Source organism: Aspergillus affinis, assembly GCF_023601865.1.
Source record: "Aspergillus affinis strain CMG 70 chromosome Unknown NODE_220_length_28396_cov_83_774992, whole genome shotgun sequence".
NCBI lineage: Eukaryota > Fungi > Ascomycota > Eurotiomycetes > Eurotiales > Aspergillaceae > Aspergillus > Aspergillus affinis.
Window position 1 is genome coordinate 327 of NW_026516001.1, and position 27816 is coordinate 28142.

General features: G+C 52.8%; 9 protein-coding genes across 9 annotated transcripts; 5 read left to right on the forward strand and 4 right to left on the reverse strand.

The window, feature by feature from the left end:
* Nucleotides 1-637: 637 nt before the first annotated feature.
* Nucleotides 638-3058, forward strand: lea1 (U2 snRNP complex subunit LEA1; the record flags this gene model as incomplete). Its single annotated transcript, XM_053095234.1, has 8 exons — nt 638-736; nt 883-974; nt 1052-1108; nt 1164-1280; nt 2002-2099; nt 2192-2232; nt 2314-2574; nt 2678-3058. The coding sequence occupies 8 exons, from the start codon at nt 638-640 to the stop codon at nt 3056-3058; spliced, it is 1146 nt and encodes a 381-aa protein (XP_052950069.1).
* A 451-nt stretch (nt 3059-3509) lies between these two features.
* KD926_004635 (uncharacterized protein) lies at nt 3510-4034 on the forward strand (the record flags this gene model as incomplete). The annotated part of the gene is made up of 1 exon (XM_053095235.1): nt 3510-4034. The coding sequence occupies one exon, from the start codon at nt 3510-3512 to the stop codon at nt 4032-4034; it is 525 nt and encodes a 174-aa protein (XP_052950070.1).
* A 1250-nt stretch (nt 4035-5284) lies between these two features.
* Nucleotides 5285-12302, reverse strand: KD926_004636 (acetyl-CoA carboxylase ACC1; the record flags this gene model as incomplete). The annotated part of the gene is made up of 3 exons (XM_053095236.1): nt 5285-11824; nt 11899-12069; nt 12153-12302. The coding sequence occupies 3 exons, from the start codon at nt 12300-12302 to the stop codon at nt 5285-5287; spliced, it is 6861 nt and encodes a 2286-aa protein (XP_052950071.1).
* Nucleotides 12303-15607: 3305 nt separating this feature from the next.
* Nucleotides 15608-16186, reverse strand: KD926_004637 (alcohol dehydrogenase GroES-like domain-containing protein; the record flags this gene model as incomplete). Its single annotated transcript, XM_053095237.1, has 1 exon — nt 15608-16186. The coding sequence occupies one exon, from the start codon at nt 16184-16186 to the stop codon at nt 15608-15610; it is 579 nt and encodes a 192-aa protein (XP_052950072.1).
* A 459-nt stretch (nt 16187-16645) lies between these two features.
* KD926_004638 (uncharacterized protein) lies at nt 16646-17393 on the forward strand (the record flags this gene model as incomplete). Its single annotated transcript, XM_053095238.1, has 2 exons — nt 16646-16814; nt 16948-17393. 2 exons carry the CDS (start codon nt 16646-16648, stop codon nt 17391-17393), a joined length of 615 nt encoding a protein of 204 aa, XP_052950073.1.
* Nucleotides 17394-19619: 2226 nt separating this feature from the next.
* nde1 (nuclear distribution protein NudE) lies at nt 19620-21606 on the reverse strand (the record flags this gene model as incomplete). The annotated part of the gene is made up of 2 exons (XM_053095240.1): nt 19620-21263; nt 21367-21606. The coding sequence occupies 2 exons, from the start codon at nt 21604-21606 to the stop codon at nt 19620-19622; spliced, it is 1884 nt and encodes a 627-aa protein (XP_052950074.1).
* Nucleotides 21607-22990: 1384 nt separating this feature from the next.
* On the forward strand, nt 22991-24395 carry KD926_004640 (cysteine hydrolase family protein; the record flags this gene model as incomplete). The annotated part of the gene is made up of 4 exons (XM_053095241.1): nt 22991-23097; nt 23241-23665; nt 23715-23846; nt 23893-24395. 4 exons carry the CDS (start codon nt 22991-22993, stop codon nt 24393-24395), a joined length of 1167 nt encoding a protein of 388 aa, XP_052950075.1.
* Nucleotides 24396-24815: 420 nt separating this feature from the next.
* Nucleotides 24816-25509, reverse strand: KD926_004641 (TRAPP subunit TRS20; the record flags this gene model as incomplete). Its single annotated transcript, XM_053095242.1, has 2 exons — nt 24816-25212; nt 25319-25509. The coding sequence occupies 2 exons, from the start codon at nt 25507-25509 to the stop codon at nt 24816-24818; spliced, it is 588 nt and encodes a 195-aa protein (XP_052950076.1).
* Nucleotides 25510-25935: 426 nt separating this feature from the next.
* Nucleotides 25936-27363, forward strand: KD926_004642 (splicing regulator NSRP1-like domain-containing protein; the record flags this gene model as incomplete). The annotated part of the gene is made up of 1 exon (XM_053095243.1): nt 25936-27363. One exon carries the CDS (start codon nt 25936-25938, stop codon nt 27361-27363), a length of 1428 nt encoding a protein of 475 aa, XP_052950077.1.
* Nucleotides 27364-27816: the final 453 nt, after the last annotated feature.

Below are 27816 nucleotides of genomic sequence, written 5' to 3' on the forward strand. Positions count from 1 at the left end.
AAAATCCCTGGGAGACTTTTTAGTGTGGTCATCAAGGTAGACGAACTGAACACTTGACTCAATTCCTACCGATAAAAATTGCCTACCATATTTGCAGCCTAGAAGAAAAGTAAAAAAAGGCCTGAGGCTATCTGAGTTTTACTTACAACTTTTCTGATATCGGCTTCCGCCGATTTTCGCTTTGGCCTTTCGGTGACCGATACCTTAAAAGTCTTGGTACTACTGACAATATAGGATTCGAAGTCGATTCTCTAGTTCCCAGGTAGTTAAATGATCATGAGACTTATGTGATCCTTTAGTTACTATGTCGTGGAACGTTCTTTTACGTGGAAATTTAATCTCCCGGTCCGGGGAAGGTTACATGCAACCGTCTATTTGGACTATATTGCAATACCTGCATGGATGATACGTCCTATCAATACCGAGGTGACGCTTGCATGTAGTACCAAACGCGAATATAGCAGACCATTTCAATTCTGAAGATTTAGTACAATAGAATATATCCAGAAATTCGCTCTATAAAAGCGCCATCCCTACCATCGATTCTCCTCCTTCATTATCTTCGCATTCCACTTCATAAGCCTTCGTGTTCAGCTCTATCACATACACCCATACAAACCCCACACCCTCTGACAAGATGTTCTCCATCCAGACCGCAGCCGTTAGCCTTCTTGGACTTTTCGCATTGACTGCCTCAGCCTGGCCGATCTTTCAGGACGGACAGGAAATTGACGTCGTAAGTAGTTGTCCATCACGTTAACCAGTAATTGCACACTGGAAATCCTCTTTTTTTTCAATTTAGATTCTTTTTTCTTGTTTCAGTTCTTCCTCCGCCCCCTCCATATTCTCAGACATAATCTAATATAGTATATTTATGCATAGGTCACCGTCTGGCAAGACGTCAACCGCATGGACGACAGAATGGGCCTGTGCGACTTGAACAGGTGCTTGGAGTTTCCACCTGGCAATGAATGGTATGTATATCAGTTGTCTATCACATACCAACAAAACGGAATAAGTAATTCAAGCTGAAACGTCCTTTTACTTCTAGGAACAACGCCATCTCTTCCATGATGGTTAGTGATGGATATTCCTGCACTGCGTGGAGGTATGATAGACGATCCATTCTCGACTTTTGGTTAGGCTAACTGATATGTCCCCAGGAACTCTCGTTGTGTGGGTACCCCGATGCGGTTGGACATGCGTGGTGCATTTGATGATCTGAATGTGGAGGGCATGAATAATATGATTGGAAGCTTGATGTGTAGACAGGTTATGGAGTGAGTAGGCTCGCAGAATTGGAGACAGAGTGCATCTGAAGCACGGTTTCGGTTTCTGGTGAGAATGTCAATGTCTTGGACTGCGTTGGGATGGGGTTTTCCAAGGCCAATTTGTGAATGCAGAGGATGCTTTGGCTCTGAGTGAGCTGGTGATTGATTCCAATTAATATTTCTTTATTGCAATCATGCGAGCAAATTTCCATGCTTATATAGTCAGAAAGGATCCAGGTTAAGGGTGACTTACACTACAAATTGACGCCTTGGTTGAGGCTTACAAGGAGACCTATGGTGTTTGTTATGCAATTGATTGCAAGGCTTTAAGAGCTGTAGCAAATGAGACAGTAATTGGAGCTGTGAAGTAGAGACCTGCGCGAGGATGTGAAGAAGATAAGCTGGACGAGGCTGTTGGTACCTGGTCAACTATACGAACCAGCCTAACCTCACTAGGTCTAGTTCCCAATAAAATACGCTTTACCACTTCGGAATCCCTGCAGCAGAAACCCACGTGACCATCCGCTGACTGATGCTCTCACCGCCCGGGCAAAACCCTGGGAGAATTGCAGCTCCGACGATTGGGCGTGCGCAAAGAGCTCCAGCTTCATTTTATCCCCCGGTTTGTCTTTGATCTGTTGAATTTCGCTCGGTCTGGTTCTGTCTTTGCGGATCGTCCATTCTTGTCTTCTTTGATTCACATTTCTTACTTTGCATGATACCCCAATAGAGAAGAACCCCCCGCCGCCATGCGATTGACTGTCGAACTCATCCAGAATTCCCTCTCGTACATCAACCCATTGAAGGATCGAGAGCTAGACCTCCGAGGTGCGTTTCACATATGAGCCTGAAAAGGACAGATACTACACTTTTGAAAAAAGAGCTGGATTGATATCGTTTTGTGGTTTGCGCTGTTATAGGACACAAGATACCCGCCATCGAGAACTTGGGTATTGCCAGGGTAGGTTGATCGTGCACTGCTTCTCCTCTCTCTCCCCGGGGGAGGATCTGAACCAGAATGAAAAAGCTGACCCGGCACCAGGAACAAGATGCAATCGACCTCACAGATAACAGCATTTCCTCGCTCGGGAACTTCCCCTTCTTCCCCCGCCTTCACACGCTTCTCCTCGCGCGCAACCGTATCAAGCAGATCCAGCCGACGCTAGCTTCCTCGATCCCGAACCTGAGCACGTTGGTGCTGCACTCGAATAACGTGACGGAGTTAGCCGATCTAGACCCGTTGCGCAACTTGTCCAAGTTGACGCATCTGGTGTTGTTGGAGAACCCGATCACGAGGAAAGAGGTATACATTCCTATTCTTGCGCGCTGGCTTTGCCCCACCCCAAACAACGCGAAGCCCCTGCGATGTTATCTGACCCGGCCTCTCGTATACTAACCTCCCCCAGAACTACAGGTACTGGGTGATCTGGCGCCTCCCCAGCGTGCGTTTCCTCGACTATCAGAAAGTAAAGGAGGCCGAGCGCGAAAAGGCCCAGGAACTATTCGGCACGGCCGAAGAGCCATCCGCTCTGGCATCCAAGATCATCGGCATCAAGTCGCGCACCTTTGACGTTCCCTCGGGTGGTCCTGCAGACCGGGCATCTGCCGACAAGGCGGTGCGGGTGCAACTGACCGACCAAGAGCGGAAGCGAGTCGAGAAGCTGATCCGCGAGGCACGGAGCTTACAGGAGATCTCGAAGTTGGAGAAGGAGCTCAACGAGGGCCGGATACCTGGGGGTGCGTTCGATGTGGGCTACGATGATGAGGACGCGCAGATGCAGATGTGATGGGTCGAATACTTAGGTTAGAATTGGGGAAGACGTGGAGCCAGGACCGGGGTCGCTGGCTTTCTGAAATAGTCATAAAGAAAAAAGCTGTATGGGGGTTATATGGTGTTTGGGTTTGATTTCTTATTACTATATTTTATCATTCGACAAATGTGCACTGAATGGATAACTTGGCTATTTGCCGATTCTTGCTTAGGTTTTGGATTGATATCGAGATCTATCGCCGTAAGGTGAAAACGTGAAGGGATCTTCATTAAATCCGGTGCCGAGTCCCCATCTAAGGGGTATGTGTTGTGTGAGGACAAAGAGACAACCCCCTCAACCCAAGCACGACTGAATTCCCCCAACGCGCTATCCAGTCCAAATATTTCGGCTCTAGAACGTGAGTTCATCGTAAAGACCCACTACAAATAAGAGAAAAACTAAACTAAACACCCATCAGACAGCCCCGATGGTCGAGAAGCACCGACATCATCAACCACTCCGTGTTCTCATCATCATCATCTCCCACAAAAATGCCCACTGGGAGCAATCGATGTCTGCTCCGGAGGAAATTCTCCTCCCTTTGGCCTATCGCGTCCTCCAAGAGTCCCATCTCATCCAGGACCCACCCAGCAACCGCAACAGCAATTGCAACCAGCCCCGGCCCAAGATGACCCTCCTCGCCAAGCGGAGATGGCAAACGCACATCTTCCTAGTCCTGGACATCTCGAATCCTGCATACGACCCCGTCACGGGCCATTTACCGGAGCACAACAATCTCCCCGTCGCATTTGTCCGGCTCGGTCAGGAAACGGTCCACGCGTATGCGGCTAACCGCCCCGCGCAAAACAAGGTGAATCAAGACGTCGCGCGAGCGCACAACGACAACGGTATAGGTAACTTCCCGCCCTTCGTTACTGATTATACATCCGGATCGCCATTATATACCAATCCGCGCGACCCGTCGCTGCTTGACTGGCTGGGCTGGGCTTAGCCCTTTCGGTCAAGAGCATCGAACCACAATCGATAGATAGTCTTATTGTGATCCCGGGGGCTCGCAAATTACCAAGGCCCACAGGCATCGACTCGAGGGGTGACATTGGAGTTTGCCCTGTCGGTCACGGTGTGGATGGTATTGTATTGCGACAGGTGAGTCGATTCGCCTCGGTGCTGATGATGTTATTGCATCGAGAGCAAGTAGTCACTATGTAATCGTACATCTGGCTTCATCATTAGTGAGGAGCTCTTTTGTTTAACAAGGTCAGGATATAGAAGTACCTTGCGAGTGAAAGCGGCCGCGTCCACTATCATTCAAGAATATGGCTAGAAAGGAAACACTTAGTTTTCTAGTCTTTCTCATTTGGATAGGTAAAACGGGGTGTAACCCTGCTAAGGTCTACATGGCCAACACGTGAGGATTACTTGGAAAGCACAAAGCAGCATCCTACTGCGCTTCCAGGAATGTCAGATCAAGCACCAATCGAAGTTCATCAACCAACCAATCCACCAACTTCACAGAGTGAGTGCCTGGATTTACTTCCTAACTATGTACCTACCTTGGGTGTTTGAATAGACCAAGGCAACGAACTCCTCACTTGCTTCAGCTAGGTATTTGTAGCTACCAGCCGGTTAGATAGAAAAAGACAGTCAAGGGTTCTCTCTTCCTTTTCCCTTCCCTATCAGACAGCATCGAACAAGGAGAGACAAAACGCTATCTACAGTGAGTTAACATCAGGCAGACCAGTTCCCCTTACATCTTTGCTTGACTATATGTCCATATTTCAAATCATCGTCTCAGACAAGATATGCAATGCAATACAACTAAAGGAAAGGAACTCTGAACTACAGTACATACACTCACGAAGTAGAACTCAAGTTATCTTGGTAACTAGGTGATAGCCAGAAATTGAAAATATTTTTGAATCAATTGAATAGATGAATGCTTAATAACAGGAGAAACAGATAAAGAAACCACCGTGTATGATAGACAAAAGACCAAGAAAAGACGTGACATGACATAGACAACATGTATCAATCAATGAACAATAAATCAATCGAACCGAACCACCTGTTCCATCCGAACCGGGAAAAGGTTAAAAGATAAAAAAATTGAGGTATAAAATGTAATAGAATGAAATAGTTTTTTTCCGTCCAAATATGAACAAACACTCTCTTCATTTTGAGTCTCCTCTCTCTGATTTGGGTATTTTCAAGAAAAAATGAAATGAAATAAAGAGATCATCTTTAAGACGATCCCAAAAGCTTGAGGATGGCTTCCTTCTCCTCGACAGGAAGCATGCTCAACACCTGCTTGACACCCTTCAGGCCACCTTCCTTGTCGCTGATCAACAGCTGGGCAACATCCGATGTCACGCGCTGGGTCTGCAGCGCGTCGACCTTGTCCTGGATGAGGGTCTTGTTCTCCTCGAACCAAGTGGCAACGCGCTGGTCGTCGTTCTCCAGCTCGTCGTCGAGCAGGCCGGTCCACGAGCGCAGCATACGGAGGTGCGCGGAGCGGGACGTCTCGGTGGTGTCGGTCAGGCGGCCAGTGGGAGGGCCGGCGGGAACGGCGCCGCTGCCCTCGCGGTATTCGGGAGAGGGCACGGCGGTGATCATGCGCTTGACAATGTGCTCCTCGCTGAGACGGCGGCGCAGACGCCAGTAGAAGAAGCGACGGGCGTTCTTCCAGGTGAGAGGACGGCGAATGGTGTTCTTAGCCTGCATACGGCCGGCGCGATCGTGGAGGTCAGCAAACTGCAGGGCAATCTGTGTGTAGACGGGCAGGAGCTGCTCCTCGCGGGCGGCCATGCGGGTCTTGATCTCGGAGAGCTGCTCCTTGCTGAGGGACGTATCCTCCAGGGAGCGACGCAGCTCGCCGTAGGTGGGGTCCAGACGAGCCATGGTGTCCAGCTGCTTGTCGCGGCGGTACTTGATGTTGACGATACCCTCGGGCTCGAGGACACCACCACGGGCATCCTCGTCGGCGTACATCTCCATCTGGTCGGGGTTGATGGTGGGATCGATGACGACCCACGAACCACCACGGAGCTCACCGAAGGGCGGGATGTAGACGAAGACGGGCTGCTCGTACTTGACCAGGGCGTCAACGATGTACGATCCGTACTTGAGGACCTCGTTGTACATGTCACGCTGTCCACCAGAGAAACCTCTCCAGTTGGCAAGGATCATCACGGGCAGCTGCTCACCGTTGTTGAAGTCACGGAGAGCCTGGGCGGTCTTGTAGGCGGAGTTGGGGTACCACACACCACCGGCTTCGGTGCTGATCATCTCCATGGAGTCAGGGTTGGCAGGATCGGCAGGGGTGACGTTCTCGACAGAGCGAGTCTCGACGGCAATGACACCCATGGGGATACCACCCAGGCGAGCACGACCAACGACGACGGAGCGAGCCCATCCACCGAGAGCCTCCTCGAAGGAGTTTGCGTCGAACAGACCGGGCAGGAAGCCCTCCTCGTCCTCCTTGCCGTTGATAAGCCACCTGGGGTCATAGGTCTGCTTAGGAGGAGGGAAGTAGGCCACGTCACGGTCCCAGGTGTCGGACCAGGGACGGACAGGGCTGGGGCTACCCTTGCTCTCGGGGACGAAGGCCATCCACTCGACAATCTTCTGTACACCCTCGAAGTCATCGTTGGCGGTCATGTGCGAGACACCGTTCTTGTACATGATCTGGGTGCCACCGAGCTGCAGGTTGGAGGTGTAGACCTCGCGGCCCAGCAGCTTGTTGATGGCAGGGGCACCAGTCAGGATGATGGGCTGGCCCTCGACCTGGATGGCACGCTGGCCCAGGCGGACCAGGTAGGCACCGATACCGACGGATCGGCAAGTGACCAAAGTAATGGTGAAGATGTCTTCGTAGGCCTTGGAGGTGGCACCGGCAATGAGACCGGATCCCTTCAGACACTCGACACCCAGACCGTCCTTGGCACCGATGACGGTGGTGATCTTGTGGCGCTCCTCACCCTCGTCGAAGATCTGCTCGGTGATGACCTCGTTCTTGCGACTGGCGTCAAACTGCTGCTTGACCTCGGGGGTCAAGTACAGGTACTTGAATCCGGCCTCGGGCTTCTCGGGGTTGTTCCAAGCAACCGAGAAGTAGGGGATCAGCTCATCGGCCATACCGATACGGGCACCGGAGTTGGCAGAGAGGTAGATGCGAGGGATACCAAGCTTGCGGGCCAATTCGGTACACTTGTTGAAGAATCGGTCCTCCAGGGGACCGAAGGAACCGATCTGGAAGGTGATATCGTTGGCCACGATGATGAAGCGACGGCCACGGGGGTACTCAGGCGTGCGAGCAGTCACGAGCCATCCCACCATACCGTGGGTGTTGGTACCGGGGCCTCTCTGGATCTCCACCAAGTTGTCGGTGTCGTCGAGGACAAGTTCGGTGTAGTCAATGCACTCGCCCACGGGAGGACGGCGCTCGGCCAGCGAGGGAACCTTGGCGACGGCGCTCGTCCAGCTGTTCTGGAAGGCCTGGCGGAAGAGCTCGGGGAAGTCGTACACGTACTGGGTACCCATGAGGTGGGCCTTGTAACGCTTGGGCTGGAGCCATTCCTTGGTGGGGTACGGGGTGGCCACGGGGCGCAGGTGCATGGAGCCGAGCTTGTTGGTGCCGCCGATGCTCTGGAAGATGTATTCGCCCTTCTCAGACTTCTTCTCAATGTACAGCTCCACCTGGATGATGAAACCGTAGGTGTTGGTGATGATCACCCGGAGAGGGTAGGGCAGTCCGGTGGCAGGGTCGGTGCACAGAATGCGGATCTCGGCACCAGTCACACGCAGGCGCCACAGACGACGGCCGAAGCGGTCCAAGAATCCGGCCAGGGCCTCCTCCACATCCTTGGGCTGCAGGTTGAACACGGGAGAGAAGTTGATGAAGATGTGGTTCAGATCAGAGTTGTTGTTACCAATGATCTCCAGGGCATCGAGAATGTCGTTCATCAACCGGTCGGCCTCCGAGATCAGGTACTCAGCCGTGGGAATATCGTCACGCAGGCGACCCGGACGCACGACAGCACGGACAAAGTAGCGCTTGTCCACGGCCTTGTCGTTCTCGGGGCCCTTGCCGATGGCCTCGTAAACGTGGATGTTCCGGTTCTCCGTGAAGACGGGCTTGATGCGGAACTTCGACAGGCGACTCAGCTCCAACTGGAAGGCCAGAGCGGGCTCGCTGTGACGAATGCTCTCATCCTCCTGGTAGAGGGGTCCACGGAAGGTGTAGTAGCCGGGGTAGATACCGTTCTTACCACAGATGAACGTCACGCGACGAACGCGGCGGGCGAGCAGCTCCTCCTTGACATCGGCGAGAAGACCGTTGATCTGGGCAACGATCTGGTTGTCGTCCATATCCTCAACGTCACGGATGGCGATGTTGAGGACACCGGTCAGCTCGCTGTCACCCTCGGTGCGGACCGTCGGGCGACGGCTGCTCGCCAGGTCTGCGATGAGGCCGTCGGCGGGCTTCTTGGCCTTTCCAGTGCGGGGGAACATCTCGAGAGCCCGGGGAAGGAACTCCTCGGCATCCTCCAGGTACTGGATGGGCAAGATGACACCCTTCCGGATATCACCGCTGCCGGGGTTGACCAGATACGACATGTCACTGATGGAGTTGATTCTCGTCAGGGGGTTGTGGGCCTCGGTGGTCGGGGTGCTGGGGGCCGAGGGCTGCGTCGACGAAACGGGACCGAATTCGGGCTGGCCGAGCTTGTCGAGAGTGAAGTCCCACGAGAGCAAGGGCTGCTCGCCGGCAGCGCTGTACTGGATGCTCTTCAGGGTGTATGCGCGGTACGCACGGCGAACGTAGACTTCGAGGGCGGCCAGAGTCACCCAGGCGTCCTGGTGCACGAAGAAGCGCGGCAGCACATCGAAGACGGTGTACTTGGAGTCAACGACCTCCTTCAGGACCGAGAAGTCGGGCTCACGGTGATCCCAACCAGTCTCGCCGTACTGGGACTCGACGACGGAAGAGCGCAGGATGAGTTCCATCTGGGACAGACGCTCCTCCAGAGAAGGAAGGGCGCACTGGATGAGCACTTCACGGGCCTTCAGGGTGACCTTGGCAGCGGAGCGGGACTCGAGCTCCGTCAGCTTACTGAGGACCGGCTTGAAGTGCTTGCCGACGTTGCCGACGCCGGGCTGGTTCGGACGGTACATGGCCAAGATGGCGAGGATGAGGTTGTTCTTGGAACCGATACGGCTGTGAGAGAGAACCTTCTGGACGACGCTGGTGATGTCGTCCTTGTTCTCGTCACGCAACTTGAGGATAGCGTCCTCGTCACGGGCGTTGCGGGCACCGAACAGTTTCTCCACCTCGTAGTACTGCTCCAGCAGACCGATGAAGACGTTAAATTCGTGGGTCTTCAGGCCGTCCATGTACTTGTTGATCACCTGCAGCAGGGGCAGCAGGGTGGTCTTCAGGATTTCACCGTCGGCAGGGTTGACGTTCTCCTCGATGAATCGCGAGATAGTCTTCTGCAACTGCTTGGCGGGGAACTCGGCCTTGCGAGACCGGGCGCGGTCGACAACGTTCTGAAGCTGGGCGTCCAGTCTCTGGGGCATGCGAGAGTGCAAGGCAGACGACTGGGCGTTCCACTCGCCGTAGGGCAGCTCCGGGTTGCGAAGCACCTCCACGAGCTCCTTAAGCGTGGAGCCCATGATGACCTGGTTGTCAAATCCGCGCAGGATGTTCTCGAGAATGCTGTGCAGAAGGAAGAACCGCTGCGGGGGCTTGTTACCGACAACCTGGGGAGGACCCATGTCGGGAAGCTGGCCAGTGAAGGGCTGGGCGTGCTTGACACGAGACGGGTCATCCAGAGCCAGGATACCGAGGATATCACCAGCCTCCAGCGTAGCACCAGGCTGCTTGATCAACTGGACGATACCATCTTCCTGCGCGATCAGAGGCATGTACATCTTCATGACCTCGACCTCGGCGTAGGCCTGACCGGCGCGAACGTGGTCGCCAGTTTCCACCGTGAACTTGACGAGCTTTCCGGGCGAGGGCGAGCGAAGCTGCGTCGGGTCGTTCTCCTGCTCCAGCAAGCACGTCTTACCATCCACACTGATACGGATGGCGGCCGCCTCCTCCTTCCAGTAGACGTTGTGACTGCGGCCGTTCAGGAGAACGAGCAGACCACCGTCAGCCAGGGCACGGACACCCACGGAGCACTTGGAACCGTTGATGAACAGGTGGTAGCTATCCAAAGAGGCCCGCGTGGCGGTGAACTTGTATCGCTGGCCCTCGTAGATGAAATCCACGGGGAAGACGGTCTTCAGAACGTCCTTGGAAGGAACCTGACCCTTCTCGAGACCCTTGCGATATTCCTCCATACCGGCCTCGCTGGCCTGATGAGCCTTGGTAACAGCTCCGCAAAGAACAGCAACCACGGTGTTGGGGCGCTCAGCGGTCAGCTTGTTGGAGATCAGCTGATCGAGCCAGCCGGTCGTGATGGTGTTGTCCTCGAAGGCGGGCGTCTCCAGCAGCTTGATCAAGTACTCGATAGTGGTACGGAAATCACCACGGATGCTCAATTCCTTCAGAGCGATAACCATGTGCTTCCGGGAAGCGGACCGGTTCTCACCATAGGCGAAGATGTGACCGAATTGACTGTCCGAGAAGTTGTGGATACCTCCGGACGTACCGACGGAGAAGTAACCCCAGACGTTGGACGAACTACGGAAGTTCAGCTCGTGCATGGTACCGCTGGAGGGCTTGAATCCCTCGCCGGGATCTTCGGAGGTGATACGGCAAGCGGTCGTGTGACCCTTGGGCTGGGGACGACGCTGGACCTTGAAGCTCTCCTCGTCGGAGAAGTCGAAGTCAATGTCGGAGGAAGTGTTGGGGTCAACGCCGTAGAGGAGACGAATGTCACGGATGCGGTGCAGGGGGATACCCATGGCAATCTGGAGCTGGGCAGCGGGCAGGTTGACGCCCGACACCATCTCGGTGGTGGGATGCTCGACCTGGAGACGGGGGTTCAGTTCCAGGAAGTAGAACTTGTCGTCGGCGTGCGAGTACAGGTACTCGACGGTACCGGCAGACACGTAACCGACCAGGCGACCCAGGCTCACGGCAGCCTTCTCCATGGCTTGGAAGGTGGGGGGCTTAGCGATCGTCACGGGAGCCTCCTCGATGATCTTCTGGTGTCGTCGTTGGACCGAGCAATCTCTGCCGAACAGGGAGATGTTGTTGCCGTACTGATCGGCCAGCAGCTGGACTTCCAAGTGACGGGCGTTACCGGCGAGCTTCATGATGAAGATGGGCGAACCGGGGATTTCGTTGGCGGCGGCATTGTACAGGCTGATGAACTCCTCTTCCTTGTCGACCTTACGGATACCCTTACCACCACCACCTTCGGAGGCCTTGATCATGACGGGGAAGCCAATCTCCTTGGCCTTGACCAGACCCTCCTCGGGCGAGAAGGTGCAACCCTTGTTGTAGATCTCGTCCTTCACGGTGACGATACCGTGCTTATCGACCTCCACGTCGTCGACGCCCGTTCCGGACCAGGGAATACAGGGGACGCCGGCGTGCTGGGCAACGATTGTCGAGGAGATCTTGTCACCAAGCGAGCGCATGGCAGACGAGGGGGGACCGATGAAGATGATCTTCTTGGGCGAGGCAGCCAAGGATTCGGGAAGTCGAGGGTTTTCCGAAGCGTGACCCCATCCAGCCCACACGGCGTGGACATCCATTCGCTCCGCAACATCCACAATCAACTCAACGTTGGCGTAGTTGTTGTTATTCGTACCACCGGGCACCTAGGAATTAAATTATCAGCAAATCACGTCCAGTATTTTTTAAAGCCCAAACCCTAAAACCACACAGTACATACCTCGACATACTGATCCGCCATTCGAATGTAGTCCGCGTTGGCGTGCAAATCCTCGGGAGTGGCCATGACTGTGAATTGGATGGCACGCTCGTTGCCGAATGTTTCGTAGGCCCATTTTCGTACGGAACGGATTTCTTTTACGGCGGCAATACCGTTGTTGGCAATGAGAACCTGCGAGGAACGACCGGGTTAGATCTCCACAGTCAAATCAAAAAAGTATAATGGTGTCAGGCCCAGGGGCTGGGCAAACTTACGGAGCTGATGACAGAGTGACCATCGTGCTTGGCCACAAAGTCCTTGACGCTGCTCGGCGGCGCGGCGTCGAGGTGGTTGCCACCGATGAAATGTGAGGGAATGTCGTGCTTCGAGCTGACTTGCCCGTTGGAACCGTTGGCGGAGGCCATGATTGTATCAATCGATTAAAAAATCATAAACTTCTCGTGTAATAAAAAGTTAATTATCGGGGGAGAAGAAAGAAAACAGCCGAGAAGAGAATTAGTGGCGTAAGGGAGGAGAGATGAAGTCGCAAAGAAAGAATCGTCTCGCTCGTGGTGATACAGGTCTAAGAGAAGAATAGACAAGAGGAAAAAGGAGCCGGAAGATGAAGAGAAGAGGAAGAAACGAGTCCGTCTCCAGTCGTGCGTTCACACGGTGTCAGGAGGAATTATCTAAGTCGTAAGAACGGGAAGAAGTGGGGGCTAGGAAGAGAGGAATTACCCCAGCTGTGTCAGAGGAGGGAGGGAGAGGAGATGTCAGCAAACAAGAGTTTGTGAAGCAAGAAGAAGAGGAGGAAGAAGAAGAAAAGAAGAAGCAGAGACCGATTGGGAGAGGAGGAGAAGAAAAGAGGATAGACTGGAGCCGGCAGGGACAGCGCAGACAGACAGACCGACCAGAGCGGACCAGCCAGCCGGGCAAGGCGGAAATGTCACCGAGAGCTATCCCCAAAGGGGGCGACCACCGTCGATGCGGGCACTAGTGGGATCTGGCGATATTATTCTGATAATATTATGTTTATACCATAGAATAGTAGAGAGGATGAAGAAGAATCCATTGGCTACAATCATACGAATTCATTATTATACATTCTAATTGACCTTGAAGCAAAGTGCATGTATACGAGCACCTACACAGGACACAACACAGTATACCTAGCCAAGATCTGTGGGAAAAAAAAACCCTCCCCAACTTCTTCTCAATCGGCAGAAGGGAAGGCGGTGAAAGGGGGTTGTTGGGCCCCGCTGACGTCCACACCCACTTCTTTCCCACCACTTTTGGCCCTTTGGGTCAACATTCACGGGGAGTTGGGACTCTCCTTTTGGCCCCATTCCCACCCTCCACGAACTGCCGGTCCGGACTGTCCTCAGTAGTCCTCACCGTATTGGTGATTCGGTACTCGCTGCTGGCGCCAACCCTCTGGGAAGCTGGAACCGTCCAGAAAAGGAGGTTAGCGAAGCAGCCATGAACCAACGGCCCTATCGGCTGCACTGGCCTGGACTAAACGGCAGGAGAGCTAATCTTCCCACGGGCCTATGAGTGTCTTGGTCTTTAATTAATCCCGTCGGGGAAGATCTCAACCTGAAGACAACAATTGAAAAAAAAAAGGCCCCGTTTAAAACTCCGCATGGAATACTCCGACCGTCTTCGGGACTTTTTCAGGCACTTTGTTCCCTCTACTCCGTATTATATAGATAATAGATAACTATCCCAACTCCTCTTCTACCCGTCCCTTTTTGATTTAGACTCGGGATGAGAGACGGAGGACGCTGGACGCCGATCCACCCGTTCGCAAATTATCTCACCCTCCCCTTTCTTTCTCGAACACTCGAACTCTTGTCATTCAGCTCGTCTCCGTAATAGTACGTACTAATTCCATAAGGCTTGGATTTTGGAATCCTTTTTCAGCCCTTCGGTCCGAAACACCGACCATCGCAATATCAACTCTCCCCAAAACCCTCCGCGATCGACGGTGCCCCTACTTGGCAGGAGACTCGAACCCACCGACGATTGCCCGTCGAAGATGACAGAATCCCATCGATTTTCGGTCAGGGGGTGTCTGAACAAAAGAGAAATTAATCCCATAATCATAATCATGATCATGATCATAAACTTAAAGTAAGCAAGCAGTTCATCCTTCGAAGAGTAAGCATAAGCATACGGATTAAGCGATTTCAAAGAATGAATCAATAAAATCCTCCGACAAATAAAAAGTACAGAGTGGAAAGAAGAAGAAGAAAAAAAAAAAAAAAATACTCGCCGTGACCCGCCAACACGAGTAAGACGATGATCATTAATAACTGACCCGACCGCGCTGTCAGATATAGATACCTAACGCCATCGTAGCCCAATCACTACGACAGAGGATAAAATCATAAAACAGACCTGTACCTGGAACCTCCTGGATTCTCCTGATCACTGATCAATGGAACGAAAGCTCAACCGAACTCCATTGACGGCGGGATCCCTCCGTGTCCGGCCAATCCGCGGGCAGCCTCAAGGTTCTAGAAAAGGTGGCCGTTGCCCCGTTGGGCGGATCGACCTCAGCAAATTGCAAAGCGAAAATTCCCACGGACTCCAGTTTTCTCGCGCATCTGCCATTCCGCCTTTCCGGTCACGAGTCACGACTCGGTCTTGGAGGTACGGAGTACTCCGTCGAATGGATTCATTCTCTCCATTATTCGCTGATGACTGTACCGAGTAGAATGCTAGAATTGAGGAAGGTCTTGAAGACCGCTGACTACACTAGCGAAACTGTAGGTCACATGCGCACTAGGCCATATCGGGCAAGCGAGGCCATACAACAGACAGTTGACAATCGAGTGGGGATGTCTTTGAGATGATTACGAGCAATGCGGGGACCATAGGTAGTTTACCTAGTCAGTGGCATTATCACTGGAATTAGTTACAGAGGGAGCAGTTCCTCGTATTTGTGGTTGGTGTACTCCGTAGATCAGGTGCTTATCATGTTCGCTATGCGGTTCTATAGGACCATCAGGCTACCTACCTTACACTTTCTTCTGTACTGCGACTGGAATTCAAACCAGACAAGTTATTTACCTTGTTTGAAAGAGGTAGATTTCACGTGGTAGACTTCCCTCATATCTGCAGATCCTAATGACTTGAAATTGTAGGCGCTCCGGCGGATGCCTCAGGCCTGCACCTTGCCTGCCCCTCCATCTTCCTTTAGTTGATCATCTTGAATAGACTCGGTTGAATCGTCAATTTAGTTCCCTTTTGGTTGTCTTGAGCCTCTAGTTTTCTACAAAAATTATATATATTTATCGCTATATGCTCGGTCCGTTACGTTGGGGTCCAAGCGGAAATATATTGCATCACAACATGAAAACACTCAACGTTCTGCGAGGTAAGGCGTCAACCAAATGAATAATCTCAACTATTTCAACTTCATACGATGATCAAGAAGATGGTTGATGAAGAAGAAGAGCTCCTCTAGGCCTGTATACATGAAATGGCCATCCTTGGCAAACGGCGAATGCTTGGCATATTGCAACCTCAGGCATTCAAATATCTACAATCCCTAATAGCTCATAGCTCATAGTCAACGTCAACGTCAAATCGCACTAGAACATTGATATATACTGTACATATGTACATAAATGCTGTATTGACAATACAGAACGCCCATATCATATCAAGTCAAGAGTAACTGACTGACTGACTGACTCCCCGCCTGCCTGCTCCCTTAAATCGCCTACATAACAACGACCAGCCTTCCCTTCAAATGGGGATCGCTATACCTTTGCGGCAAATCCTCCGCATCATCCAACCGCACCGTACTAACATGAGCCCTGACACCCTTCTCCGCCACAAACCGCATCATATCCGACACCAACCTACGATTCGCAACCAAACTCCCCCGGATCGTCAATTCCTTGAACACCACATCAAACGCCGAGAACTTGAACCCGTCAGGCGGCAGACCCAGCGGAATGCATAGCGGCTTCAGAATCCATTCCGTCACGGATACATTATCCGTACAGACGAGCACGCCGGCAAGGCCGCCGCCTCCGGCCGCTTGGAGGACCTGGTTCTGAGCATCCGGGGCGTTGGAGTCGATGATAGCCGTTGGTTGGAATTGGGAAGGGAGGGAGCCCGCGAGGTCGAGTCCCTCTTGTCTGTTATCGATTGCGATGGTCGGGTGGCCGAGCCCTGCGGCGAATTGCAGTGCGTACATGCCTAGTCCGCCGATGCCGATTACGCCGATCGGTAGGCCGGGTTGAACGGCTGCGTAGTTGAGACCGGTCCAGACTGTTGTCTTTGTGCGGACCATGTTGTCTGCTCGCAGCATCGAGAGCACGGCTGGGAGCCATCACAGCGGACCTTGCGCATCCGACAGCGCTCACAGGCGCGGGAAATACGAGTCAGGCTCCGGAGTACCTCGCCCTGGACCCGCGAAGGCGCTGCCATTATCGGTCTTGGCTTCGGTGTGAAGACCTCCACAGCACGATTGTGGCGGAGTGTCAGATGTATGTATACCCATACGTAATGATTGTAAGATGGAAGATGCTGCGAGGGAGGAAACCCCATTCGCTGAGTCAGAGTACCACTCTCGGAGTTGCGGAATTATCGTCCAGAACTACTAGACAGTATTCCGAGTCCAGCGACAACGCCATGGAAAAGCATGTAAAGGGCGGGCTTCTGGGAGATTCTGTCGTGATGTACATAGTACATAATAAGTCACGGTCACTCAGTTCATTCCTACTTCAATATAACGACAGACCAAACAAGAATGCTTGAAGTCACCTCTCTATACCTCAAACCGGGACTGGATTTCACCCAGGTCCCCAATAATGCAAAGTACAGCGCAAGCATCCAAGCTCTGACCGGACAACCTGGCTTCAAAATCCTCTGGGAGGGCAATTCAGAATGGAATCCTGATTTTGTGGTTCGGCTAATCGGTAGGTTACCTAACTCTACTTCCATTTTCAATCCCATGGGGGAAAAAAAAAAAAAAAAAAAAAAAAAAAGAGAGAGAGAGAGATGGAATACTCAGAGAGAAAAGGGAAAACAGATGCTAATTCAAATTCTCAGAGTGGCGTCATCTCACCGACCACGAAGCCTACATGGCCAAGAAAGACGAGTACGCGCAGATGGTGAACCCACTCCTGGAAATGGGTGCCACAGAGCGAGACAACTTCATTCACGTTCGCCACCTGCCTCCCTCGTCCTCATTTCTCGACCTCTCCCTGTTCGACCTAGCGAGGGAGGAGAAGGTCACTATATTCTGGCTTCGGGGATCGGATAAAGGCTCGCTAGGCCGGTTTGCGCAGGGAGTTCGGAATCTTCACGAAACGCTACGGAGGCGAGGGTGTCGTGTTGCTGGAGGCGCATCGGTAGAGCAGGCAGGCGAGTGTATCCTCTTCACGCATGCATCTGAGTCTGGTCAATTGATTAGTCGCGAGGAGATCGATGACTTGGGGATGCAGTGGATCTTGTTTCTGGCGGGGTGTGTAGTTTGTCTGCCCATTCCTAGATGAGCCATGCATGCATTTTAGCTGGATAAGGTGATTCCTAATCAGAGAACTGGTTTTTTTTTTTATCAATGGCTCTATTTAAAATTTTTAAATCTTTCTGATAGTTGCTCATTGTTACGTAGACTTTTGCCATAACTCCATGTCTTTAATTTGGACACCTCTCTCGTCCTTCGGTGCTATACAACATAAACAGAAGCATTACCAAGTTCTGCCTTTCTCCCTACATGCTAGATCTAGCCAATGTCTCATGTCTGATAGAATACATGCCAACAAGAAGCTCAATTCCTATTTTCTACTCCGATATATGCTCGCTGTCCAGCCGTACACCTCTGCCCAGAATACCAAACCTGCCCTATTCCTGCTTAGCCCCCTGCATAGGTTTCTCCCAAGTCTGTCTCCGATCCGTAAAGACCTCCTGGTTGGGAGGTGAGATATCGTCAAAGAGCGAGGCCTTTATCAGAGCTTTCCCTGGAAACGCTGGGCTCATGGTGGAAACGGGGCTGAACGCGGATTCAAATCAATACGAAATAAAAGCGGGAAAATCGGCGAGAAGGGGAGATATTACCTGCCGCAGTTTCCGCAGAATTGTCGCTACGAATACCCCATGGTGTAGTTCTTTTAATTTTGACTTTTGGGGAAACAAAGATCAGGGATAAGGGGAGGGGGACAGTGTGAGACGAACTTGAACACAGTTTCCGCTCACGGTATGGGTGTCTTCGAATGTTTTGAGCATGCAGGCTTCTTTCAAGGCGAATTCGGCCTCGTCTACGACGAAGTTGATTGAGGTGCCTAGACTAGTGGTTTGTTGGTCAATGACAAAAGAAGCGGAGTGCGCTGTATATCCACACTGACCACCTCCGGATCTCGCGCAGTTGCGACTGGAGCATATTAATCCGTATTCAGTAAACGCAGGCGCTATCTATGTCTCATTCAGCTTAACGTACCAATAGCACCGCAGTGTGCTGGGCGGCTACTGCTTCAGCGACACCTGGATAGCTCCGCAAATGCAGTGACCTTGATACGCAGTCATTTTCCGTATGTGTCTGGCGCGACTGGGCGGTTTTTGGGGGGTTTTGTGTGACGAACTATCTGTTGGTGTTCTTGGCTACTTGGGTTTTTAGGGTTAAGGTGAAAGAGTTGAAGAAGCAATTTGGGGGATAGATTGGTGCGGGAATATGTATGTATTTACTTGGAGGTTGGGATATATCTATCTCATTATATGTATCCGGGTATCCAGGGACCTAATGTGGGTTGTATTGAGGAACTCAAGCTCTAAGCGGGGAAAGGACATGAAGTGTAGCACACAAAAAGTACCTACATTCTAGACTCAGTAGAAATCCCAATGACTAAATAATATAGGGTAGTTACGACCAACCAAACTACGTCGTCAGCATTCTATATCTGCCAAGTAAGCAATGTCCACGAATCATCTGTAGAAAAATAAGAGCATACGGAGTACAGCCAGGAAATATAAGAGACAGATCAAAGCAAATATATTCACCATAATAAACCTATCAAATCAAAACCCATTGCAGCAGGCCGACCACGGCTTCTAAGAACCCCAAGCCACGAAACTGTTAAACTGGGTATTGTGCAACGCCTAAGGGCAACAAACACAACAGGGTTTGAAAAAGACAACCAAAAAAGAGATTTAAAAAAAAAAGTGAGAATTTGCTGAGTAACAGCTTGGACGCCGATGGGGAACTCGTCTGACAAAAGACAAGAAACCCCCGGCCGGGAACAACACAATTGATGCGCCATGTAAATAGACCAGACACATTTCGCCAACTCCGCCGTCCGCCGAAAACCTGATTGCATAGACTAGGTAGGTATGACGATTATCGATATCGATGCAGAAAACACGCGATAGCGCCCAGAAGAAGAAGGGGAAAGAATTCTCCCAAATTCTATGAACAACCCCGTTTCCCGAATAAAAGTCCTCCAATAATAGATGCTCCGGTCCTCGGAACTGAAGCGTTTAAAACAAATACAATGAACTTTGCAAAAGGGGTAGTTGACTTAAAAGGGGTAATCAAAAGAAACAGAAAAGAAAAAATGTTGGGAATGCAAGGAATGACAAGAAAGATAGCATTCTGAATATGGTATGAAGTTGAAGTGCGAAAAGATACCCGCGTACCAGCCGTGAACGTCGTAAAAGGGAAGATAGAAAAAAAGCAAAGCCTTATTCTGTGTGATATATGAGATATAGAACGAGGCACATAAGAACGTTTAGAACGTTTCACCCAAGTCTTGGGCCTGGGGTTGCGGCTCCGATAGTGGCCCCATGTTGATTTTTCCCCGTTCCAGTCCGCTATTGGCTCGGAGGGTTCGAGGTGCTGGGATGGCGGAGATTCCACTGGGAGTGCGCTTCTTCAGCCCATTGATTCCATTCACCCCATTCACCCCGTTGATTCCATTCGAGGCGGTAGGGGTGGTGGGGGAAGAGGAGAACGAGCCGAGACGGGTCTCGCGAGCCTCACTAATCTTAGCCCGCACAGACATGCGGAACGCCAGATCCTCGTCTTCGTCGATGTGAGCCATTCCATTGACGGGGGCGCCATGAGCCGACGGGTTGCTAAGGGAAGACCGAGGTCGCCGACTTTCCGTGGTCGGGTTGGTCGAATAATGTCCGAGCGGCGTCTTGGTGCGACTCTGACGACTTTCGGGACGGTTCGACGGCGTGACGCTTGGGTGGGTACTCTGGCTGAAAGAGCTAGAGTAGCTCGTGCGGCTACTAGGTCGGCTATCGCCCTGAGTCCGAGCGCTAAGGGAAGGTCTATTGTGCGTCATATAGGACGAGGCGCTGTCGCCGTGAACCGAGGAGTTGAAGCTGCTGCCACTCAATCGCTTGCGGGAGTTTCTGCGAGCCGTAATGGTGGAAGCGACGGGACTTTCGCCCACCACCGATCCCGAGCGCGACGAGGCCCGGGACGGGGAGCTTGAGGGCGGCGGCAGCTTGGATTTGGCCGACTGGACCCTCTCTTCCAGCTTCTGCATTTTGCCGATCAGGCCGCGAATCTGACACAAGGATCCCGACTTGGGAAGTCCTCCGGCCGACGATCGAGTGGCGGCCGTGTTCGCTTTCGGTAGACCGGGACGAGAGCTGATCGACGAGTTGGTGCGGCCAGTGCTGAAAGCAAAGGAAGTTGCACGAGAATGATTGGCATTGTGATGGTTATTGTTGTTGTTGTTGTTGCCGTTATGACCGGAGTAAGAGTGAGAGTTGTATCTCTGCGTCCTGGACCCATGCAACGACCGGAACCCAAGCTCGGAAGCCGAAGCCCTTTGGAAAGGGAAGCCAGGCGTTGCAGTGATGGACTTGCGCATGCTGATGGACGACTCGGAAATGGGCGGCGAGGGGGGAGTCGCAGCGGCGGAGATCAGCGACGATTTCATCGGAGGCGTGGCAAACAAGGGCGAAGACACGATGGACGTCGACGGGGAGCGATCGAAGATCTCGGGAGTCTGCGGCGTGGACGGACTGCGGCCTAATGGAGCGGGTTTTCTGCGGCGGCCGCCATTCATATCCATATTGCGGAGCTTCTCCTGGACGATCTCGGTTTCGATCCTCTGCTCCGATAGATCACTGAGGAGGCGTTGATTCTGGATGCGGAGATCTTCTCGCTCCTGTTCTCCCGTCTTGATCTCCTCCTCCAGGAGGACTCCTCTTTCGATGGCCATGTTGTACTTGAACTCCAGATCCTCCAGGGATGAAGTGGTATGCCGAGCCTGGCGTTCGTAATCATCATTTGCAACTTCGATGTCTCGTAACTTCAGCTGAAGGGTTCGATTGACATCGCGCAACGAAGTGATTTCTTTCTGTAGGCGATTCTGGGCCGCGTCGCCCTCCGACTTGGACTGCTTGTATTTGGACTGGACAACAAACAATTAATTAGTCGGGACTTGTTCACGAGCAGCGCAATGTGCCGTGGCGGAACGAGACAAGAATCAAATATGAGTATGAGTCGAAACATACCTTCCATTCCTCCACCTGATATTTCATGACATCCACCTTCTCCTTCAGTTGTCGCTCGCGCTTCTCCGATGCCTCGATGTCCTTTTCCAGCTCCGCCTCCAACTCTCGACTGGAGGCTTGGAACTCCGACAACTCCGATTCGAGTTGTTCATATTGCGCCTTATAGTAGGCCAGCTCCTCACGGCTCGAGCTGGTACCATTGGGTTTCGCGGAAGAGAACGAGACGTCGGCTGAGGGCATTGTTGCCGTGCCGGGCACCGACGCCGGCGAGGGAGAGCGACACGTTCGGGAGGACCACGTTGGGAGATCGTCACCGCCGGAAGAAGGGGGAACTCTGCGCGCGCCGTCAACCTAATCCGAAGAGAGGGTTGAAGGCGAGACCCTGAGAGTCCTGAGAACTATCCACCGGGGATAGAGTTCGAGCAACCGTGCGTGAACAGGTGGTGGTCGTGGTGGAGGGGGGTGGGATCTCCCAGGGGGAGGGAGGCGGTGTCGCAGATATCGGGATCGCGACGCAAGCGTGGACTTGAACCGGAAGGGCAAGGCCAAGGAGAACAAACAAAGGGGACAAAAGAGAAACAAATAAAAGGAAGGGGGGGAAGAAGGGGAATAAAGGACGTAGAATACAACCGATACTCTTTGCGACAGTGACTTACCTAGAGAGAGAACCAAACAGTCCCTCACAGAGGGGCCAGGATGGGTCAGTTGTTGTGGGATGTGATGGGGGGGGGTGGGAAGAAGAGAGGGAGTGGTGATGCTGCTAAACTAAGGCTAATAATAATGACGGACCGACCGGTGTCCACGGGAACAAACAAGCAAACCTGGTACCTTACGGAGAACACTGTGACTGTCTGTGACTGCGCTGTCCAGTCTAGCTAAGCGTCAGGTACGGTTACACTGGTTACATACGGGAACAGGGCTGGGTTCGGGCAGGGGACTTAGGCACCAACCGTATGACTGTTAGCGGGACCCGTACCTCAGAGGTACCACTTTTCTGTACACCGTCGTCATAACGATATCTACAGCTAAGCCCAACCGGGTCTAGTGACAGCTGACACACGGGCTCCGGGAGGCTCGTGCTCACCGCCTGCGCTGTGCGTCTTCCGAGGAGCCGCTGTGAGTGACTCGCCCGTCGCCCGTCGTCCATGTTTGGGGTTCTCTGATCGTTGTCGGATCGCCTGTTCCTCCTGTAAGTTGATGCTTGTTTCCTTGTCCCCCTGTCAGTGCTCTTGCAGCCGAGCGTTGGTCTCCCGTTCCTTGGAACTTCGCTCTCTGCCATCGTCTATCATTCCCATCCCCCCTCATCGTGGTTGGAGGGAGATCCGCCTTCCCGACGCTGGCTTGGGCGTCGCTGCTCTCTCTCCTATGTCCACGCACAATGGGATCCCCGGTTCACAGCACAATATTTTGGGTTCTACCGTTGGAAAATGGATTGCTTCCACGCACCTATGGATCTTACGGATCTAAATTGTTCTGATGTTTGATGGATTTGATGGCGATTTTGATTTTTCGTCAATTTTTTGTCGCAACTGTCGCGATGACTTGGACTGGAGTCTCCTCATGCTGATGCCCGATTCAGACCTCTTTTGTCTTTCCAAGTGGAGATCCACTCGACTTGATCGCAATGGCTGACCCCACCGATCTGAATCTCGATGCGCCGAGCGATCTTCAGGACATCCCGGAGATGTCCATGCAACTGGCTGCCCCTCCGGAAGGGACGTATCCTGACAAGTAAGTGTGCCTAGCTTTTGATTTCTTGGCGTGATTGTGGGATCTATGCGATCCACCAAGTTTCTATTGTCCACCTACCAGGTCATTTGTTATTGATGTGTTTCTTTACGTATTCCTATACTTCCGCTGACGGTAACATCCAGGGCATCTCTTCTGGCGGCAGTCCAGACACATGGCAAAGCACATGGCTACAATGTTGTTGTCAAGTCATCCAGTACCCCTACCGAAAAGAAACCAGGCCGCACGGCAAAGGTGTGGCTTCGATGCGATCGGGGTGGGCATTATCGTCCTCGGAACGGACTGACGGAAGAGACGCGAAAACGGCGGCGAACGTCCCGGCTGATGGACTGCCCGTTCATGCTAGTTGCAGCAGGAACTCCTGGCATTTGGACGTTGACCGTGTTGAACCCGACGCACAACCACGGCCCGGTGATCGAGAAGCCGCGACAGGTTCCTCACCATAAGGTCCGGAAGGGTCAGATTGCTGCCGTGCCCTATGACTGGCCGCACGATGCCACTTTAACGCCGTATACGACTGCGTTGGTGATTGTGGACATGCAGAAGGATTGTCGGTTGCCCACTATCATTATCGGTTAGATCATGCTAACACACCGCAGTCTGCTCGCCGGGTGGATACCTGGAATACCAAGGCTACGACATCTCGGCCACTCAGGCACTTATCATCAAACTTCAGCATCTTTTATCAATATTTCGTGCGTCTGGGTTTCCGGTCTACCACACTCGCGAGGGTACGTTCCGCCTGTCTGACATCGAGAGCCCCTGCTGACCCATTAGGCCACCGACCCGATCTGTCCACGCTTTCTAGCCGAGAAGCCTACCGATCACGAAATAATGCTTCCGGCCTGGGGATCGGCTCGCCCGGCCCTCTCGGACGTCTTCTCATCCGGGGAGAAGTTGGCCACGACACCGTCGACGAATTGTATCCGATCCCCGGGGAACCGGTCATCGACAAACCGGGACGAGGCGCATTCGCGCACACCGACTTTGAACTGCTGCTGCGAAACAAAGGCATCAAGAACCTGGTCATTGTTGGCGTCAGTACGGATGTGTGTGTTTCCACTACGATGCGAGAAGCGAATGACCGCGGCTTCGACTGCGTCGTTCTAGACGACGGCACGGCGGCCACCGAGCCCAGTCTGCACGTCAGCACGATGGATTCGGTGAAGATGGAGGGCGGGATCTTCGGCGCGGTAGCCAAAATGGAAGATGTGATTACCGCCGTGGAGAACTTTAAATCTGTCACTGTGAAGAAGCTGGCTCCGCAGATGACGGTATAGTGACCTGACCTTATGACCTTTGAAATTATGGACGAGACGACGCGAGAGAGGAAACATGACCATGCCATTTGGACATGATTGTTTGGCTTGGGCTGGATTTAGCAGACTTGACTTAATTTTTTTTTCCCTTCGGTTTCTTGTTTGATGTGCACATTTAGCGACTTTGAAGGGAGTGATTGGAGCAGCGTTCATTTCACATTACTTTTTTTTTTGGAGCCATCGTTTATTTATCTAGACAACTATCTAGTTAACGTTACTCAAGGGACCTCGGACACGACAACACATTACAAGAATGATCGAAACGACCTTTGTTTATCATACCTTACTTAATCTATTGGAATCAAGTAAATTGTAAAAAGGATTTGCAGTAATGTACTGTACCAACCGAACGCCATACGCTCAAAGAAAAGAAGAAATAAATTAAAGCCATTTCCTCCCCGCCCCTACAACCCTTCCCCTGAAAACAGGGGACTTGATTTCCCCACCCTGCCGATAAAACGGACTCATAACCGTCTTCACATAATTCTCATACACCTCGTTCATGAACTGGCGCACGGCCTCCTCGGTCTGCGGCGACGTCGGGTTCGCAGCAATGCTGGACGCCGAGGCACGGGAGGAGCTTCCGCCGCCGACCGCAGACGAGGAGAATGAGGAGCCGAGGAGGGAGGAAGAGGTGCTATTGGTGTTGCCTGCGGTGTTGGAAGAGGAGGGGAGTTGGGGTGGTTGGTGGAGCAGGAGGAAGCGGGCGCCGGAGGGGGTCAGGAAGGCGGTTATGTAGGCGCTGGAGGGGGGGTAGGTGTCAATGTGTTTTAGGTACCTAATTTTTGAGGACTGTTAGGCTTGGAGTTGGAATATGAATTGGAGGTGTTCAGGTGAAAGAAGGAGGGGTGGGGAAGAGGGTGGTGTTTGTATGTAAGACATACATATTCGAGTTCATCCACTGCGCCTCCTCTAAGATATCCAGACTAGAGTGGATGATGAACTGGTTCATGTACTGCGCTGTATCTGGGAAACGGAATCGCGCAATCCCATCGCCGCCACTCTTGGAGGTACCGAAGGCGAGGTTGAAGAGCGGGACGTCGGTGGGGGAGAGGATGGTGAAGTAGTAGGACATTGTTGGTCTTCTGCCTGATCTAGGCCGTTCTGCTTTGGTCGGTTCTGCTGTGCTCGGTTCTGGTTCGAGGTGATGTGGTTTTGTCAGGATTCGGTAGTAGGTATGGGGTTTGGCCACGGTAAAGAATTGGTGTTGTGGTGCGGTTAATCGTGAGGGAGGAGGAAGGTGAATGAAGCCGGTGTTGGAGTATGTTTCTCTACTCCGGATTGTCTCCGGAGATATTCGATGTTCGGTTTGTTTGGACAGTTTGCATTGAGATGCGCGGTATCACGTGGCTGATAAGATAACGGAAGCTCCTCTGCTCTCGAACCGCATCTTTCTCCGTCTGCCGTGGACCATCTACCTACGTACATCACTCATCACAACCTCACCACAAACCTACCCGCGCAACAAACACTCCCATCCAAACCCCTTGACCTACAGACCATGCCCCCATCTAAACCCTCCTACGGGCTCAACCTCCCGAACAAAAAACCCCCCGGCGCACTCGGCCAAAAGCGCAAGAAAACGATCTTCGACGACTCGGACTCCGACGGCGAGACAAACCCAAACCAAGACGGCGACAGCGGCGCCATCGAAATTGGCTCAATCGGCGGCCTCGACGAGCAACCAGCACCTACAAAACCCGCACCCTCAGGACTGAAAATAAAACCCAAGTCCACTACATCCTCGCAGCTACCGCCGCCGAAACGAAAAGTGCCGTTCAATGGAGCCAGTGCCAGTGGTGGAAAACTGAACGTGAAGCCCCTTGGCAAAAAGTCGATATTTGCGGACGACGACGACGAAGATGAAGATGGGGCCACCAACAATGAAGAACAATTAGGGATCGGACCAGGAAGCGGGGGAACGTATGGCCTGAACACCGCGCCAGAACAGACACAGAGGCAAGATACAAAGGCCTACACGAATCTATCTGCCCTGCATAGCAGTCGCAAACACGCACAGGAAGCCTCGGAACTCGACCCCTCGATATACTCCTACGACGCCGTGTACGAGAGCCTACACGCCAAGCCGGAGAAGAGCAAAGCCGCGGAGCAAGGATCCGGCGACGTACCGCGGTACATGACGAGTTTGCTGCGCAGCGCGGAGATCCGTAAGCGGGATCAGTTGCGGGCTCGGGATCGATTGCTAGCGAAGGAGCGCGAGGCCGAGGGCGACGAGTTCGCAGACAAGGAGAAGTTCGTGACCTCAGCGTATAAGGCGCAACAGGAGGAGCTGCGGAAGGTGGAAGAGGAGGAGGCGGAGCGGGAGAGACAAGAGGAGGAACGACGGAGGCAGAACGGCGGGTCCGGCATGATTGGGTTCTATCGGGATGTGTTGTCGCGGGGCGAAGAGCGACACGAGGCGGCTGTGAAGGCGGCGGAGGAGACGGCGCGCAAGGTGCAGGCTGGTGAGGTGCCGGCGGAGTCGGAGAACGACGGCAAGGAGAAGACGGAGGCGCAGGAGGCGGCGGAGCTGAATGAACGGGGGGCGCGCATCGCGGTGAACGAAGAGGGCCAGGTGGTCGACAAGCGGCAGTTGCTGTCTGCCGGTCTGAACGTGGCGCCGAAACCGAAGGCGCAGGGTGAGGCGGCCGCGGCGAAGGCGGCTCGTCCGGCGGCTCGACCGAGATTCGACTCTGGCCAGCAGTCGGGTGGTCGGGCTGGTCAGCGCGCGCGCCAGACGGAGATGATCGCTGCACAATTAGAAGCGCAGGCCCGACAGGAAGAAGAGGCCGAGGCGGCCAAACAGAAGGAGATCGCCGAGCGCAGCCGCAGCCAGAAGACCACGACCGACGTCTCGAGTGCCAAGGAACGATACCTGGCGAGAAAGAGAGAAAGAGAGGCGGCCGCCAAAGGAGGTGCAGGTTCATGATTTACTTGTTTCCGGCTGGATGTTTCATTTACTTGCACCCCAGGCGTTTGGTGTGCGGCACTCTGTTCAATGATGCACTGTACCATACGAAAATACCAGGAGACGACGGCTGAGAACAGCCAAATTAAGCAAATATACTGTATATAACTATAACTTGGCAATAACTTCTGTTGGGTAGGCAAGGCTCATATAGGGAACCTAAAATCCACCTCATTAACACACCGGTGAAGGAAATTAACATGCAAGTATGGAGTGCCCCGAGGGGACTCTATACTTAGGGCTGCAGTTGGCCGTCGACCAGTCAGAAGGCGGGTATTTCTACGACATGAGGAACAAAGACAGGGCCAAGAACAAGGCCGAGTGTATTAGGATGCTTTGGACTCGGATCCTTTATCGAGATCTATTTTCGACCAGTGCAGAAAGACCGAAGTAAGCATGCCAGGTACCTACGGA